The sequence below is a fragment of the Neolamprologus multifasciatus genome, chromosome 14 (genome assembly GCF_963576455.1).
Source record: "Neolamprologus multifasciatus chromosome 14, fNeoMul1.2, whole genome shotgun sequence".
Classification (NCBI taxonomy): Eukaryota; Metazoa; Chordata; class Actinopteri; order Cichliformes; family Cichlidae; genus Neolamprologus; species Neolamprologus multifasciatus.
This window is the reverse complement of record NC_140452.1, coordinates 17092108-17110343: the sequence shown is the minus strand read 5'-3', so window position 1 is coordinate 17110343 and position 18236 is coordinate 17092108. Positions and strand designations below refer to the sequence as shown.

At 44.3% G+C, this 18236-nt stretch overlaps 1 protein-coding gene across 2 annotated transcripts; it reads right to left on the bottom strand.

Annotated features, from left to right (window-relative positions):
- Positions 1 to 406: 406 nt before the first annotated feature.
- rsf1a (remodeling and spacing factor 1a) lies at positions 407 to 14385 on the bottom strand. Of its 2 annotated transcripts, none has more exons than XM_085183891.1 (18): positions 14083 to 14385; positions 10277 to 10368; positions 10068 to 10160; positions 9777 to 9982; positions 9565 to 9689; positions 9015 to 9122; positions 7373 to 8690; positions 7038 to 7239; positions 6732 to 6944; positions 5885 to 5989; positions 4797 to 4876; positions 4657 to 4705; positions 4199 to 4305; positions 3769 to 3833; positions 3218 to 3392; positions 2906 to 3138; positions 2056 to 2253; positions 407 to 1812 (listed from the first exon to the last, which is right to left on the bottom strand). In XM_085183891.1, the coding sequence occupies exons 1-18, from the start codon at positions 14234 to 14236 to the stop codon at positions 1046 to 1048; spliced, it is 4290 nt and encodes a 1429-aa protein (XP_085040017.1). In that variant the 5' UTR covers positions 14237 to 14385; the 3' UTR covers positions 407 to 1045. The 2 variants fall into 2 exon arrangements, with proteins under 2 accessions (XP_085040017.1, XP_085040018.1); XM_085183892.1 differs by having other exon boundaries at positions 7038 to 7221; positions 7379 to 8690.
- Between the last annotated feature and the right edge of the window lie 3851 nt (positions 14386 to 18236).

The following is an 18236-nucleotide window of genomic DNA, read 5'->3' as shown; positions in this document are numbered from 1 at the left end:
ATGAAGGCCAGTGGCCGGCTCACGTCCTTCACAGCTGTTCAAGGACCTTTTTCTTTCCTACAAATCTGTGCAAATTAATAACAAAGTGAACTGACTGGAGTGAATGATTCAATCGGGAATGCTGAAGGATCGAGACAATCGACCAATCACAGCCGGACATCATGTATCGTCGGTTACACTGAATGTGTAGCTGTGTAGACCTTAGAGCTGCTTTGAAGAACCAAATGATCTTTGTGGAGCACAAACTGTTTAATCCGACTTTCAGTTTTATCTGAAAGTGTCAGTTTCATGGACCAGCTGCAGGCTCTGATTATTTTTATCTCAAATAATTACATTTTCTGGGGGCATAACAGGCAGTTTTTTTTCAGTAGTGGTGTTTCATTTTTAAATGTCAATATTTAATTTCTAACTTAATTAGAAATTTGAAAAGTTACATTTATCTAGTGTAATTAACTTCACGTTGTCCACCTGCAGTTCCTTCGTAGCTCACTGCGGGTCTGCATCCCACACTGAGAATCACTGTTTTATAAAATATCATTAAATAATGATTAACCAGTTTTCTAAATCCTAATATTTATATATAAAAGTTTTGTCCAAGCGACACTTCAAACCCACAAATATTCAGCCTCGAGAGAGTTTTCTCCAACCGTCACCTGATCCAAAGTGCTCTCTTTGATGCCGACGCCCTCCTCGGTGCCGGCTCATTAAGTGCTATGAGAATGATGAAGTGCTTTAAGATGAAATACACGACAGACGAACCGCCCCCCCCAGCTGTGATGGTGTCACACGGACCTGTCGGGTGGACGGTGAGGTGGAGCCATCCTGCTGCCGGGAGGCGTCAGCTCCGCCCGCCCGCCCGTTATAAAAATGGGTAACCATGAGTTTCTGTTCCAGCGTGTGACTGTGGACAATTGCGCTCTAACACAACACGACGGCGAGGAAGAAGAGTGAGGAACGTGAGTCAGAGTGAGATCCAGGCAGTGGGCGAGAGGCTTGAAAAGAAAAAGCAGAAGAAAGAAGCAAGCGTTGTGCACGCACACAGCCATCATGACTGCAGACTGTTCTGGACAGAGTCTCGGGAGTCCCTCTGTTCCTCCTCCTCTCCCTCCCCCTCCTCCGGATGTGAGGGACCGTTGTGCCTGCCCTGCCTGCCCGACCCTGCAGCGTCTCTGGGCTCTGGGCCTCTGGAGGTCCGATGTCCGTTTGGCGGAGACAGGCTGCGGCCCCTCGCCTTTTCCTGAGCGTCGCTGTCAGCTCTCCTCTCCCCCGTTGAAGATCTTTTGGTCACCGTCTTCTGTCTCCCATCCTCGTCGTCCTCGTCCTCCTCATCCTCCTCTTCATCGTCATCTGAGTCGATGCGGTTCAGTCTTTTGCGGACCGGACGATCCTCCTCCGATGACGACTCAGAATACGAGTCGTCGTCCTCCTCGCCCTCCTCCTCCTCCTCGTCCGTCGAAGGCCGTCGTTTCTTCAGCATCTGGGCGAGCCGTTTGCGCCGCTGCTGCGACAGGATCTCTCTCCTCTTCCCCCTCCCCATCTTCTCCAGATCCTCCTCTTCCTCTCTGTGTGTTCTCTTTAACCTCCTCCGCTTGTCTCTCTCCTCTTCGGCCTCCTCTTCCTCCTGCAGTCTCCTCTTCAGCCGCCTCCTTCTCTCTCCCTCGTCCTCTTCGTACCTCCTCCTCCTCTTGTCTCTCGTCCTCCTTGTCCGGAAGTCTTCCTCGTGTCTCCTCCTCCTGTTCACTCTCCTCCTCTGGTCATCCTCCTCCTCGTCTTCATAATCATCCTCCTCTGAATCTCTGGAAGAAGCCGACACTGAAGGAAAAAAAGACAGAAGTCATTATGAACAAAAATCAATGAATCCTAAAATCAACAAAAGGTAAACATTTGCTTATTGATAGTTATGATACTACCACCTGCTGACTTACTGATGGATAAAGTAAGATATGACATTTTTTCACCATTATGGAGATAAACCTGGAAAATAACGAGCAGATTTCTCCTTAAGGGCGACTGAGCTGATTAAAACTCATCCTTTACGCTCTGATGGTGACTGACCGTCGCTGTAGTCGCTGGAGAGACGCTCCTTGCGAGGCCTGCCGTGGCGCTTCACCTTGTCCTTGTTGGCGGAGGCTCGCGAGTCGTCCGACGACTCCGACGTTTCACGGTAGTTGACTTGTTGGCGCTGGCCCCGCCTCAGGCCCCGCCTTTTTTTGTCACTGTTGCTGTCCGTCATGTCGCTGAACTGATCCGAGTCTGAGAGACCAACAACCAACAAATGAACTAGTTATCAGTCAGCACTGAGACACCTTTCCATCTGTCTCCCTCTGATTCACACACATGTATTCTGTTCCTATCTGAACCTCCCCGGCTCTCCCCGCAGATCACAGTCCACAGAACCTCCTGCCTGACCTCATCTGTCAGCGAACTACTCAGAGCCGACCCCCGATGTAATCCCACCTCCACCTTTAAACCATCCATCGCTCCCACTGCACACCTGACCACTGCCTCTCTGTACTTGTGCATGTTCTGCATCACCCTCACTTCGCTCTTGGCTTCCTCATGCAGCAGCACAGCTTCTCTCCATCATCTGTTTTCTCCAGATCCACAAAGACACAGCGCAGCTGCTTCTGAGCTTCTCTAAACTTCTCCATCAACACCCTGAAAGCAAACATTACATCTGCAGAGCTCTTTCTCAGCATGAAGCCACACTGCTGCTCACTGCCTGCCATCTGTCTCACATCTTCCCTGTTCTGGAAAGTCCAGGATTGTGTTAAATGTGTCGTTATAATTAACTATATTTATAGTTTCCTGATAATTGTCTTAATATTTATTTAATCTACTGTTAAACTTCTTTATTCAACTAAATACACACAACTCAGTCTGTAATAAAATCAATCAATCTCACCCATCTCTTCCTCGCTTTCCTCCTCTTCCTCGTCGGAGGAGCGTCTCCGCCGCCGCCTCAGCCGCTTCCTGCCCTGCCCACGGCTCCTGCCGGGTCTGTGTTTAACCACTCCTCTCAGCGCCTGTCTGGGGCGAGTTCTGCTATCCCAGCTGCCGGCATCACTGCCCGCGTCTTCGTCTTCCTCCTCTTCATCGTCGTCTGCTCCGGATGCGCCAAAATCTTCGTCCTCTGAGCTGTTGAGAGGAAGAGGGGGATAAATAAGCTGGCAAACAAGATATGAGTGAGAAATCTGGAGAGAACCTGCTGTGTCACCTGTTGCTGAGCATGAACTCGTCTTCGCTCTCCACCGCCGTGCTGTCGCTCTCCAGGTCGTTCAGTCTCCGCTTCTTCCTGTTCCGTGCAGCGTGAGTCTGGCTTCTAATTGGCCGCTGACTCTCCTTCCCGTCCTCTGACAGGCTGGTGGGGAGGTCTTTGCCCCGCCCCGCTCCTGAAGCGAGAATAATGCACGTGAGTGCTGAAAAATCGACTTTGGGTGAAAGTAAATGAAAGCAGACCGCATGTTCTCATTTATTTCATCTGTTCATCCTCAGTGCAGCCCCTCAGCAAACAAGCTCCTCCCTCTTTAAAACTGCTTTTTTATGATTGGCTGCCCCTCATAAACTGCCAGACATGCAGTCTGAAGTATTTGTACATACAGTGATTAAAATAATCCAAAATTTTAAAGTCAAAAGAATAAAACTGTGCTAAGAATGTAAAAGAGAATAACATTCATATGAAGACACTTTGATATATAAACCATGTGAATGAGTATTTAACTGGGATCTAAAAGAAGGCCTTACTGGGCCTGTAGTTCCTCCACTCACCTCCACAGAGGTCCCTGAAGTCCTCCTCTATGGCCTCATCAATGGCATCATCAAAATCATCAAACCTGGAACAAAACAGCTGATTGAAGCCTCTTTCTGTCATTTCACTTTTTTCCCCCACGTGTGCGGGTCATTAAATCATCCTGCAGGCAGCATTTTAAGAGCCAGGTGGCTTGCAGAGGTCAGCAGCCAGAAGCATAACCCTTCCACCCATCACCAGAACTCACAGACACACACGAAGGTGTCGTCTTCGTGGCTTCTGCTCATTGGAACGATGCATAAATACAGCCACCATATTGCCTCCCAATTAATGTAAATCAATGAGTTTTAAGATTTTCTACGTTTTTTTTTTAAATATTATACTTCAACAACTGAGAGTCAACTGTAAAAACCTCCTCCAGCACCTTGAACAACCCCAGGTGACACCCACCTATAGCTGATGTGCTTCCTGGTCCTGGTTGATCGCCTTCCGAGGTTTTTGCTCTTTTTGGAATCCTTCTTCTTCGCAGACTTCTCCTCTTCCTCCTCGTCTCCCTCCTAGCACACCACACAACGTTCTTTTAAATGCTCCACAGTAAAATCTAAACTTCTACAGATTTAAGATGCAGAAGATGAAACGCAGTGTTTATGTGAAAGCAGGAGAAAACAGCGACACTGGGGCCAGAAGCCGTGTTTGTTGCATGTTGATTGTGCCTTACATACCTTAGTAACAGCTTTGATTGTTACATTTTTTGGCACTTTTTGATTTTTTTTTTTTCAAACATTTCAGTGAGGAGAAAAATTCTAACAAATGCAGATATTTAATTTCCATAGTCTGAGGAAAAAAGGAAGGGGGCGGAGCATCATTCCAATGAAGTGACGAAGAGGCCGTGCTCTTCATGTACTCACAGGGATGATGTTCTCCACGCTGATTCCTACGTACACCAGCCGTTCCCTCCTGACAGATAAGAACAGAGAAGCTGTGTCAAATTTTTAATCCGGTATGCTGATCACAGCATTTTCATCCAAACGTGTGTGTGTGTGTTTACCTTCTCTCTGCTCTCTCCTTTTTCTTCAGCGCGCTGTCCAGATTCTGCAGTTGTTCCTCCAGTTTCTCACACAGCAATTTCTGAACAGAGGAAAAACAAACCACCACAGCTCTGTCACTCTGTGATCTATAAATTATACACTGATGTCGACTCATCGTCCTCACCTCCCTTTTAAACTGTTTACACAGTAAGCCAAGCAGATGGGCTCGTCTAAGTGAAACTACTATACTTTTACATATTTTCTGGCAAACATACACCATTATGACAGATACTCATAACAAACGTGGACCCAGTGTCAAATAAAAAGCTTCAGCCTGCTTTAAGTGCTTGGTTCCAGACAGTTTTTTCTACACTTGGATCTGTATGATGTCAGCAAACATGGATCCTCCTTATATGGTCATCTCAAGTTCACAGCTCAGGATGTGACCATGGAAGCTCTGTTTATGAGGGCCAGCCAATCAAAACAAAGTCTCAAAGTGGGTAGAGTTAAAAGGGCTTGTTTCATGGGGCCATTACGATCGCCACATCTGCTGGTGCAAACTGACTGATGCCATTTTAGCCTCTTTATTTCTGTGATCTGCTGCGTTGTGCCGACGCCGGGTTGAATCACGAGTGTTAATGACACAGAAGCTCAGCGAGTCTCAGGTTACAATGAGGGAGATTTCTTTTCTTCCAGTTTTAATTCTTCTCCTCTTTTACAAAAGCTGATCTGGAGTTTTTGTCTGAGTGGCGAACAACACAGTGAGTACTCACACCCCAGCACTGGTAAACTGGTATGTAGCTGCCACAGTCAGCATACAGAGTGACCAGTGTGGCAGGCATAATGAGGCCCTCGGTGTGAGGATGAATTAAGGAGAATTATTTCAAACTGTGACACATGCAAAGCTACACTGGAAGGATCCAGGCTTTTGTTAACTGGGAACTTGTTAATGTGGAGTTTATATTCACTCTTTGGGAGCAAGCATCAAGTATCAGTAACAAAACTGCTTCCTCCTGTCAGTTATCTGAACCATAAACAGGACTTTAGGAGTTATATTCTCATCAGCAGACATGATGGAATCAGTGCATCCTCTCAGTGTCACACTTACATGTTGGCAGGGGGGACAGAACCACTCTCCATCAGGGATCAACATGAGAGGCGGCCGCAGACAGGCAGTGTGGTATCCACTGTCACACGAGTCACACAGCAGGATCTAAGGACACACACACACATTAAACTCCACACAAACCAGCAGAGATGGCAGCTTCTATCATTTATGGTTTTATTCAGAGAAAGTTATCAAACATCTGCTTTGCAGCCTCTGAGTTTCTGTTCGTGTCTCTGTGATTTAGGCATTATTACAGAATTCTTTCAGAGTGCAGCTGCAACTGGTGACAGTTTACAAACAACACAATAAAAAATGAAAAGGTTTCAGCAGCATTTTAGGTTCTGCACAAAACTATATACTCAAAGTAAAGAGACGCAGACCCTCGAATTATTTTTAGAAATGACTTTAAGGAAACACGATGTATGATGGTGAAAATGCTCAAGTTGGAGTTTGATAACGGGGCGTCACAAACTAATGAGTGACGTCATTCTGGCTACAACCATCTGGTCTGCTGACCACACCCCCATTGACCTGCTTCTAAAACTGCCTCCATCCTCCAAAAAAAAAAAAAAAAAAAAAAAAAAAAAGACTTGCAGAAGATTTTGGGATGTTGGATTTCCTCCCACTCAGACTCCTGAGCATTAAGTCAGGATTATACTCCCACACACGTGTGCACACAGACCGCAGACACCTTAAACAAGTGTCTTCTAGTGTCAGCACAGCCTGAAGGATGTGCTCTCACATTTATGTTCTCATGGTGAGTTCAAGTCATGAGGATTAAAGCAGAACCGGGCGCAGCATCCAGACATCTCTGTATCTGTAAGCACTCATGCGAGCACACACTCACTAGTTCGGGGTGGTTGGGCAGGCCGCAGTGAGTGCAGGCGTCCTCGCTGGGAATCTCCTCGGATTTATACGATTCCTCCTCTGAGTCGCTCCCTCCTTCGCTCTCCTCCTCTCCCCGTTTCCTCCCCCTGTCCTCCACCTCCCCTCCCTCGTTAAGTTTGCGCCTCTTTGTGCGTATGTTTGACCACCGGGGGCGCCGGTGCCTTCGTTTACCCTGGAAGTACAGAAAGCCAGAGAGAGAACGAGATGGTCACAGAGACGAAGAAAAGGAGCAACAAGGTAAAAATGACCTGACAGGAACTGTTACCCTTCGTTTCCTTATCTGCTCGACAGGTTCAGTTTTTTTGTCTTTCTTCGTAGCTGAGCTCTGCTCCTCTTCATCCTCTTCATACTCATCCTCCTCCTCTTCTTCCCTCGTTCTGGTGGGTAGTGCATGTTTTTTCTGTGGGTTCTTCTTCTGGCTCTCAGCCACCTTCGAGCTTGGCCTGCAGGTTGGCAAAGCAGATGATCTTCAAGAAAAGAGGTTTAGATGGGATGAATTTATCGTCACAATCAAACCGACTGCAGCTGAGAATAATGGACAAAAATAAACAAACATTACTGTGTAATCCCCCAGCTTCGTGGATTTTACTGAACACGTACCTGCAGATCCTCGCAGACCTCCTCAGCGGCCTCCCTTCCTCTTGCGTCTCCAGCTCCCTCCCTTTCTCCTCTTCCTTCATCGCCTTCCCCTTCAGCTTGTTTCTCCGGTGGGGAGGAATCTTGATCTTTAGCCTGATTCCTTCCTTCTGGAGCTCAGAGGAGGCTTCCTCCAGCAGTCCCTGCCGCTCCTCCGAGGCCTTTGCCTTTTTCTGCTCTGCTAACCCACCATTGACGCCCTCCTCCTGGTCGTCCTTTTTATCCTGTTGGTCCAGTTTCGGAGGTGAAACAGAGCTTCCCGATTCTGCCTCCGCTTGTACTAAAGTTCTTTCATTCTTCACTCGGTCGTCTTTTTTTAATCCCTCTGCCACACTGAGCACAGACACCTCCCTGCTACTCTCCTCCCTCTCATCATCCTGCCCAGTTTTCCTCTCCTTGTCCAGCTGCTCCTCTGTGGTGTTTTTACCCTCATCTTCTGCTGTCTGCCTCTTGGGTTCCTCTGCATTCTGAGACAGCGAGGAAACGCCAACAGAGTCCATTTTTGTGGGTGTCGGAGCCTCCGTTAGTGCATGAGGAGGAAGAGGAGGAGGAGAAGAAGTGGCAGCTCCCGCTGGTGTCTCCCCTTCTGTAAGGCCCTTCCTCACCAACACTGACTGCCGGCTCCCTTCACGTTGTTCCTCCGCTGCTCTCAAGTCCCGGAGGTCTGAATTTGGCCCGTTTTGTTCCTGCTGCTCGGCGCCGGGCGCTCTGTGACGCTCAGATGGGCTGCGGATGACTCCTACGTGACCCACCACCTGACCTACTACCCCATTTTGCCCATCTTTGTGCGGCAGGACCAAAGCTCTCCCATTGGTGAGTTCCAGCCTTGATGCGCTGACGACCAGATGCGGCTGCGAGGCAGCTGAACCACCAGGGGGCACTAATGAGTTAGACAGCTTGGCCTCCCTTCCGTGACCGTCCTTGGCGTGGATCACTGACGGGTTACAGACAATAATACTGCTGCTGTTGGTCTTGTTCAGGTGATTGCTGTGGAAGCTTTCTGCGAGCTTGAGCTCCCTCTTCTTCAGTGGTATCTTGGCCTGCTGGCTGCTCCTGACGACCGCTCGCTCCGCTTCCTCTTCCTGTTTAGCCACGGGCGCCATGACAACAGACACTGTGTTCCTGGGGGCGTCGGCGTCCCTCGATTCTGATTTGATGACTGTGGTGATGGTGCTCACGCGGTTATCAAAGACAGACGGTTTGAGGAGCGTCTTCTCCTCCTTCACCTCAGCATCAGCGTTTTCCTGCTTGATGGGCGGCGGTGTGAGCTCCTCCTTCACCTCTGCAGAAAGAAAAAAGATTTTAAAGATTCACACAGTTAGGTTGGTTAGGTAAATTGGTGACTGGCGACCTGACCAGGGTGCACCCTGTCTCTCGCCCTATGGTAGCTGGGATAAACTCCAGCCTCCCGGCAACCCTGACAAGGATAAGCGGAAGACGATGGATGGATGGATGCAACTCATTTTGATTCTTCAGTCTCTTTCGGGTTGCTCGTATTTTGTTTTGGTCCTTGTCCTTGTTGGGCATTTAGTGTGTCCTTCTAATGGTTTTGCTAGTTTTGGATAGTGGATGGAAACATGTGAGGCAGTTTCTTTCACCTACATACCTGGCCTGGTTTGTTTTTCTCTGTTTTGAGGGTCAACCTTCTTGCTGTCAGCGTAGTCCTCTGAAGTCTTTGAGGCCTCAGGGTTGGTGCTTCTGATCGTCTCATCCCCTGCACCAATATGAAAAAAATACAATAGTTTGAATCAAACGTTTGTTTATTATAAAGGACAGAAAAAATCTCAACAATTTTTTCCGTTAAAATTGTTTCTGTAGGGTCGAATAATAATTTTTTTTTTTTTTGTGGTGAGATGCTGGATTTTATACATTTGTAGACTAAGATCAGCCGCTGTGGACTGAGATTATTTGTTTTGACCTGTGTTAGTTGGATTTGAGATTACTCAGTATAATTTTTGCCTCAGTGGAAGTTATCGTTTCGCTGGTGTTAAATCAGGAATCTCTCAGGTTTTGGTTGCATGTTTTTTTTAGACAAAGTGTAACCTTCAAATGATTTTGTACTCCATTTAAACTATAAGGTTATTACTACCATGCATTTACAAATCCCCTGTGCACTGATGAGAACTCAGCTATATAAACTCAATAATCCAGCGTACCAGCTTCTTTCTGTGCAGGGCTGGCACCCCTGGATCCAGCCTGGTTCTGGTCTCGTTCCTGATTGTGGTTTGGATCAACCTGAGCCTTCAGCAGCTCCAGAGCCTCTGCCAGGTCATTGCGAGTCCTGAGAGGATGGGCGCACATAAGAGTGTAAGCAGAAAGACAAACATGAGACAACCTACATAACTTTAGCCTGAGACAAAAGTACAACCTAACGATGCACTTCCAGGTGGATCCGTCCAGATCGTCCTGCTCCTCCGTGTACAGCCGGATGTTCTGCTCCTGGTCCAGCTGAAGCCAGTACATCAGGCCCTGCCGGTCCCGACCTACAGGCTGCAGACGCATCTTCTCCGGGTCCTCGTCGTTGACCGCCGTCTTGAACTTCAGGTTTTCGTCAAACTGACACTCGCAGAGGTACTGAAGAGTGGAGAACATCAGTGTAGTTAGCGCATTGTCTGGAGAAGTTTCAGCCTTTTATACAAACTAAAGTAGGGTGTCATACTTTCAGGATGCTGGACTTGCACTCCATGGACATCTCCTGGTAGCCCTTCTGTTCCAGCTCCCATGCCCAGGTGCTATTCAACTCCTGGCAGACCTACAAGAAACAGTGATTCTGTTAGGATCAAGCTTTCAGTTTTAACTGCCCCCCTTACCCACTGACTGACACGTTACCCTTCCTTCCTGACTCCTGAGCTCATGTCAAACTCTCACCTTAGCCAGGTATTTTTCCCAGCGGTCAGCAGACACAGACCTCCCCAGTTTCCTGAGCAGCTTCACATGGAGCTCCACGAGGGGTTTAGGAACTGGAAAACACAGACAGGGTAATCAGAAACACAACACAGTTCATCGTAATGTTCCAGAACCAGTGTCAACAAACATTCATCCACTGAAGTGGCCTCGCTTGTTATTCTGGTATCTGAACCTGATCTCTCACTTCTCTGTGTGCCATTTCTGAGCTCAGTCACTCACAAACTGTCAGATAGTGCTTACATTCGTATGGCATGTTGACAAATTGTTAAATTATTTTATTTCTCAGCAGCCAAAGAAAGTGTTTAACACAAATGTTCCCATTTTTTTATTAAGAGGGTGAAATATGCACTAACCATATCTGCAGAAAAATCCTTTAGACAAATCAAAAGCAAGCAGATTTTTAGTTTATGCTAACAACCAACCACAGCTGAATATCAATCTAAACAGGACCACCTGTAAACTGTGAAAAGGCGAAAACAGCTCCTTTGACTGGCATGTACCACTTCAGATGTAGGGGGGGCTTTTTAATTCATTTTTATCAAAAGCTGCGATAAAACCAGGCTCACCCGACCAAATACTCTGCTCACTGGGCCGGTTATGATATATGGCAGCTTCATTTTTCTTATCAGCTCTGCACAAAAACTCAGTCCAACTAATAAATGTTTACTGTGTCACGGGTAGCCCATCACATCAGTGGGTTAAAAGCCATAAACTGAGATTCTAAATGAAACATTATTACAGTTTTATTTCATTAGTGTGAAGAGTGGCTTGGCTCGTTTCACTTCACATCTTTGTCGTTTGAAACTGTTTAGTTTTTATTAATTTCATTATTTTTTATTATTGCTGTCAGAGCCATGCTGTATGTTTGTGTCACAGATCCTGCCACCAGTAGGGGGCGCACGAAAGTTGCAAATAAAGCAGAAGTATTTAATCAGCGAGTTTACCTGAGACAGGTGCTGCAGGAGAGAAAGCACACTTTTTAATTTTTAATTCTTTGAGGTATGCTGAATCACACATTTAAATAAAAAATAAAAGAATGAAGATCTGAGATTGATTGAAGAAGGTAAGCATTAAACCATATTTAAATGATATCTGGATTTAAACTGTGGAAATGCTTAATTCATTTTGGCCATTTCATTTTCATTGCATGCTTAAAAAGATGTCCTGCTGTCGCAGTAGGGACCATTTACTTGGTCATTAGAAATATGGTAGAGTACTCTTCAGGGACTACATTTAACTGGTTTAATCATCATTACATTACAAATAAAAACACACTCTAAAGGCAGACAACTCACAGACATCCCAGACTCAATAAAACTACCAAGACTCAATCTAAGGATGTTTATTTTTCTTTATTTTTTAGCAATTAAATTTTAGTCAACAGTGATGTTGTTGCTCTATGTCAGCGGTACTAAGTTTAATTAGCATGATTTCTGTAGGGAAAATAAAGAGTTTGCTATTACTATCCTGTTGACCTTTATCTTACTCAAATTCAACTTGGATCCTTTTTTAGTGTTAATGATTAATTTTTTTTAAATGTGGAACGTGAGCACAGTTACCAGGTTTTCCTCTTTCTGTGGAATTCCACACCATTTTTAATCCCCGGGCCCACTTATTACACTTTATTTAACTATACTAATACTTGTTCTTATTCACTGACTTGGTTTTAATTTTCTTAGCTGCTGAAACTGAAGAGTTTTCCAGATTTCAAATAAGTAAAATAATCTTTGTATTATTATATTGAGACAATGACAGGCTCTAGTTTACAAAAGTCAGGTGAGTCTCAGGAGAGATGTTTGGCGTAAAAAGAGAAGCGCAGATCTGTGTGCATCTCAGCTGAAAAACAGAGATGATCAGCAAAAATAACAGCACACTCACATCACACCATAACGACAAACTTTTGCTTCCATTCATGTCTACTGTGTTTGCTTAGCAAACACGATGAGCATGAATGTTCTTCATATTTCAACACTAAACCTGTAAAATCCATAGTTTGCTTATTTTCTATGTTATAAATACTTTATAGTTAAATATATATTTAAATATAGTTAACTGTGTGTGCCTCTAAACATGTTGCTATTAACAGTTTAATATGGTAGGGTAGGTGTAATAACTTCACCCTGTCTGTGAATAATTTGTATTTTTTTCCATTTAACTGAATTTGTGAACTTTTAAGAGCACAGTGTCTTTTTGACGTTCTAAGACTGCATTACAAAAATACAAATAACCATATTTTAGCTGCAGTTAAATACAGAATAACATACTATATTAAATTCTAAAACTACCTCTCAGCACTATTATCGTGTCACTATTATCGTGCTTTGTCTCACATTTAGTTTGTTGGGTTCTGCTTCTGTTAACCGTTTGTGTAGACTAAATCTATTTATAACTTTATTATGATTATATTATTATCATTATTGTTATTATTATTTGGGGACTCAGAAAAGAATGGGGATTGGGTCAAATACAGCCTTAAGACACATTAAACTGGGCTTTATGGAAGTCCTTAAACGCCTGTGACTCGTTGTGTGGTCTAGTGTGAGGCTTTTACGCAACTCCAAAATTTGGGGGAAATTCCAGTTTTCTCTGTTGGCACGGTAAACTGACAAAAAAATTTCCCAGAATCACATTTAGAATTCAGATTAGTAATTGTTATTACTTATTTCAACAAAAATACCAGGGATACATTACTGATGACTACCATGGACATTTTAGTTCTTATGTTTACCTGAACGCTATGGGTTAATTATACGCTAGTAAGCACTAGATCTAACGGTCATTTAAAGTCACCAGCGAATAAGAAGCGATTTACAAAGCTACTCATTCGACAGATATAATCCTGAAATGGATGTTTATTAAATCCTAACGTGGTGTGTTAAGTGTAGCGGTAAGTCTTCTACTTTTATTAAAAGTTGACGAAATAATTGAAGCTAACTAGTTAGCAATGGCCGGAATCTGCGCCTTCTGCGCATGCGCACATTTGACAGCCTTTCACTAACGGCCAAAAAAATAACATCCAGTGTTTTCAGCTAACGTCGCCGCTGTGCGGTGACAGCGGTCTGAAATAGCCACTAAAGCTGTAATACATACACACAAACAGCACCGATAACCTACTGGACACTGCTGTCAATTCAGCCCGCCTGCCAGTGAGGCAGCCGGTGAAAAATTACACCTGACAGCGCTCCGGAGCGAGCTGGTTGGCTGTGTGTGTGGTCACTGCTGCATCATGGCTCCCACATCAAGTTTAACGTGAGCGGATCAATAGCAACCTCGACACAATCATCGATAACCTGTCACCTGATATCAACTAAAACCCCGCGGGACCCCGGGCCAAATGTCGTGCCCCCGGTCTCTTTCACCTAACTTCAGCACACAGTCCAAACTGTTAAATTCAGAGCGTCTGCTAGCTCTATGTTAGCACGCCAGTGTTTTCCAGCTGCCCGAACGTTTCCTCGGAAACTGGGGAGTCGGACTCGATTTCTTCGAGGAGAAAAGTGGCTCTAACCGGGACCCGAAAAAACGCCACAGCCGATCTGAGCTGCCTAAACTCTCAGTGTGATGCTGTCCTGCTGGGCCATAGACACACACACAGGCGCACACACTCCAGTTTTCGTCATCTTCATCGCGACCGTGACGACGATGGTGATGGTGGTTGTTGTGGTGGTGTTGGCCCCCTTCTTTGGCTTCAAGTGTCGCAGCTTTCCAGCACTTCTTCGCCCCACCGCCACCACCACCAACACCAACACTACCATCAACCGGGCTCTCACCTGTAGTCGTGTCCCGTAGATATCTCTCCATTTGCGGGAAAGTCATCTCGGGCAGATCCAGCGCCGCTCCGTACCGCTCCAGGAACGAGCAGACCTCCGCGAAGCTCGGGCAGAGCGGCGGGCCGGAGCTCCTCAACACCGCCGGAGCAGCCATCTTTCCAGGCGGAGAGAAACAGGAGGGGAGGGCTCGGCTCGCTGCTGGGATGCGACTGTGTGCGAATGAAATGAATGGAGGGAGCGAAGCGTCCACCGGCGTCAGGCTGCACGGAGGGAGAGCGCGGAGCTTCCGGTCCAGACTTTCACAATAAAACACCCAGGTTATCTGAAAGGTTTGAACTTATTCTGTGACAGGGCCAAAATATCAAACACAATTTATAATAAAACCACGTGGAGAATCTAAATAAAATAAAACATAGCACAGAGTCGCACTGTTACATTAAAAGACACAAAACGAGGAGTTCTGTTAAAAAGAAAATAGCAAAGAGGTCAAATAAAGAGATGGATGAATAAAATGTAAATATGATACAACAGGGAGTTTAATAATTAGAAATATTAACAAATAGAAGCAGGTGTGGTATGAGGTGATAGAGATTTCTGCCCCCTGGCAGCAGAGCTGAAGTTTCTCCGGGAAGAGGATTATTCATTTATCATTTATAGCGGTTCATGATCTCAGTGTCTACAGTTTACTAAAACTAAAAAGCAGGAAAGAAAAATATTTTTTAACTTGCTGAATTTAAAAAGAAAAATGACTGCAGAGAAAGTGAAGTGAACCGTAACACCAACAAAAGTATAGAAAAGAAAAGAAAATACACAGGAAATGTATTTTGTTTTAGTCTGTGTCAAATTTATCAAACAAAATTAAGCCCGAGAAGGGGGATACGTGTGTGTTTGAGACAGATGTGGGTCTCTATTTACATCATCTGTTCCATTCACAACTGGCATCTGACTCATACGCCCCAAGTTATGACTGAAGAAATAATAAAACGGAAGAGTGATGATGTCGCTCCAGAAAGTGACACTAAGCTGAGAAACAGAACAAAACAAATCTCAACTTTTTGTAGATTTACTTCCCTGGATCATCAAGAAGAACAAAACAAAACAAAAAATCTATTTAAAAAATACAAAAACAATAACTCATACCCATTTTGATGAACAGGCTTCTTATTTGCACACCTTGGGAACACATTGGCCCCTTTATGATCTCAAAGCACCCACACAACCTCATGATTGCTGTGCTTATGTTTTAAAATCTTAATATGCTTTATTCTGTTTATTTTGCTTTGTTGAATTTCAGATTCCAATAAATTATAATCGTATTATTACTAAATATGTGTATTTAAATTATTATTTTATTATTCTTTACCTTAGTAAGGTCAATGTCTTGATACGTTACATTGTATTGCACTAAGCTATTTTAAAAAATCGGTTTCCTGTGTGGTTTTAGGACTTTTCCACCTTTTGGGATTAATAAAGTGTTAGTTATCAAAAACGTTATATCGATAGTAACTGAAAGAGAGCGGGCAGTTGAGGGTTTCTTTTTCCCTCCAGCTTCTCGGTTATGTTTTCTAGTGTAACATCCTCCCATTTCCGGCGTATTTGTGCCCATTTCACTGCAACTTGACGCAGCTGGAGAAGTTTGGGAGGACCGCGGAGGGCAGAACGAGAATCCCCAGAATTCATAGCGATAGACCAACATCAATATGACTTCAAAATGGTTTTCGTTCTGACGCCCCAAATATTTCCAGAGCAGAACAGCTCATCTCAGATGGCCACACTTCAGAAGAGGCGCAGGCGCGAACCGGGAGCCTGACGCAGGCACAGGATCCCGGCTGCTCCTCATCACTCTTCTCCACACTTCAGCTTGAAGAGCTGCTTGTTGTTGCGTTTCTATGAATCAGTGTTTTTCCTCTTTGCCACAGAGCTGCTGCATGCTGCGCAGATCCACAGTCACGCCGCCCTGGAGGATGCTCCCTTTACGGGTTCCAATCTGAGCCGGAAATCCCAGCTCACAGAAACAACAAATCGTGCCGGGGAGGAGGGAAACTCCAGGGTTGATTAAGACTTATAATATCATAATTTCTCTAAATGAATATCGTGACCAAAATAATTAACTTTGCTGACGTTACTGGATACCTAATATAGAAAATTTGTCGAGGAAAAGAAAAAGAAAGGACGACAGGTGGCGGTACAGGTGATACTCAGTCACCTGTGTGTCTCTCTTGTTGGCAAATTATTCGCTCTGAAAGCTGAAGAGAGAGTTTGTGGCCACAGCTCTACAACAGATAGACAAAAAGAGCAATTACACGATTTTTAACACGATATTATAATTTTAACTAGTAAAATAGCAACAACCCAGCATTTAAACTGTGCCACAGCCTTCATCTGAAGGCTCCCTGAGTGCAAACATTTGGGACCAGTCACCCTGTTTGAACACTAATTTTTAAAGTTATGTTAAAGCTACACATGAACCCATCACAAACACACTGAATACCTCCATTCAAAGCACAGACACAGATGTAGGCAATCATGCCAGACTTAAATAGAAAATGGGAAACAAGAGGGAAGTCAAACTCTTTTATTAATATCTTTATATTCAAGAATCAAAGGGATTAAAATAAAACACCAAATTTATTCAATCAAAACACAAGTTGCAAAGATTCAAGCAGACAAAGTGTGTTTTAATTTAATTCTATTCAATTTTATTTATATAGCTCCAAATCACAACAGCAGTCACCTTAAAGTGCTTTATATTGTAAGGTAGACCCTACAATAATACATACAGAGAAAAACCCAACAATCATATGACCCTCTATGAGCAAGCACTTTGGCGACAGTGGGAAGGAAAAACTCCCACCCAGGCTCAGGGAGGGGCGGGGCCATCTGCTGCGACCGGTTGGGTGAGAAAAGGAAGACGGGATAAAGACATGCTGTGTTTTAATGACCGGGCTGCTCTGTGGTTAGCTCCTGTGAGGGACCCAAGCAGTGAGGCTCAAGGACGAAAGTGTGGAAGCTAATTAGATTCTAATCAGATAGAAGAGTTATGAGAAAAAATCCCCAAACTATGAAGAAAAGTAGTTGTTAAGTGAACAGGTTTAAAAATGAGGTCAACCAAACACAAAGGAGGGGAAGCTTACACAGCAACTGTATATAAACCTGAACAAATGGACATATTAAATTAACAGATAATAAAACATGTGTTCCTTTATATCATATTTATTACAACCAGAACATTTTTATTACAACTCGTTAACTGCAGATCCTCTGCAGGGTTTTCCTTCCCAGATCCTCTGCAGTTAACGAGTTCTTTGGAGCTCGGAGAAAACATACAAAGTAAATATGATTGTTTTAAGTAAATGTGTGCACTCCTCCTAGAAAACTGAATATATTATATGAAAACCAAAAAATGCCTTTAGTTATGTCAGTGTTCAAATAAAAAGTCATAATGGATTCTAAACTGTGTGCAGCAGTAAGTATAGTTTCCTAACATCACGTGCATATAAAGATGTGTGTATATGATTGTGTGTAACAGCCGCAGGAATAAGTTTGGTGCTGAAGTGTCTTCACTGTGCCGAGACTCTGCGCTGCCGTCCTGATGTCAGAGGAGAGGTGTTAGTCGCTGTTCTGAGAGCAGCATCATCTCCCAGGTTTCCAGCGGTTTGTGAATGTCTCCTGTAAAGCTTTGTTTCTGGTTTGTGTGCAGAGATGGTTGTGAGCTGACATACTTACTGGGCCAAATCATCCAATGGGAGCCCTGCGCAGGGGCCCACCCAAGAGCTAAGAAACAAGCAAGCAAATAAATGAAGAACTAGAATATTATTTCCTGAAACCTTTAAGCTTGAAATTATATTTTTTAAATAAATAGGTAGAGTGCAACAAAATCATTCATGTTTCCACTGTACTGCCAAGGGCGTTAGTCTCCACCAAACTGAACTTAGTGTGAAGCTACAGTCCTTCCAAAATGAGTCACAGAAGCAGGAGCTGTTTTAGCAAATGAAAGGAAAATGAGAACAAGAGGAGAGAAAGGCCGACTGACCCACTATTGAAGCAGCAGCTCATGATGCATTCACACTTATGGAAAAAAGCTTAATTTTCCATCTGATATCAGCTACTTTAAAGCTTTTACTGAAGATATTTTTGTGCCCTAAATTTTTGCA

What these genes read in the sequence shown, in the direction of transcription:
- rsf1a (XM_085183891.1), bottom strand. Translation starts at nt 14,236, where the DNA reads ATGGCTGCTCCGGCGGTGTTGAGGAGCTCCGGCCCGCCGCTCTGCCCG. An exon ending in AAGGAGAGAGCAGAGAGAAG is followed by an intron (nt 4,706 to 4,796) that starts GTAAACACACAC and finishes CTTATCTGTCAG; the next exon opens with GAGGGAACGGCTGGTGTACG. An exon ending in CTTCAGGGACCTCTGTGGAG is followed by an intron (nt 3,393 to 3,768) that starts GTGAGTGGAGGA and finishes TTCTCGCTTCAG; the next exon opens with GAGCGGGGCGGGGCAAAGAC.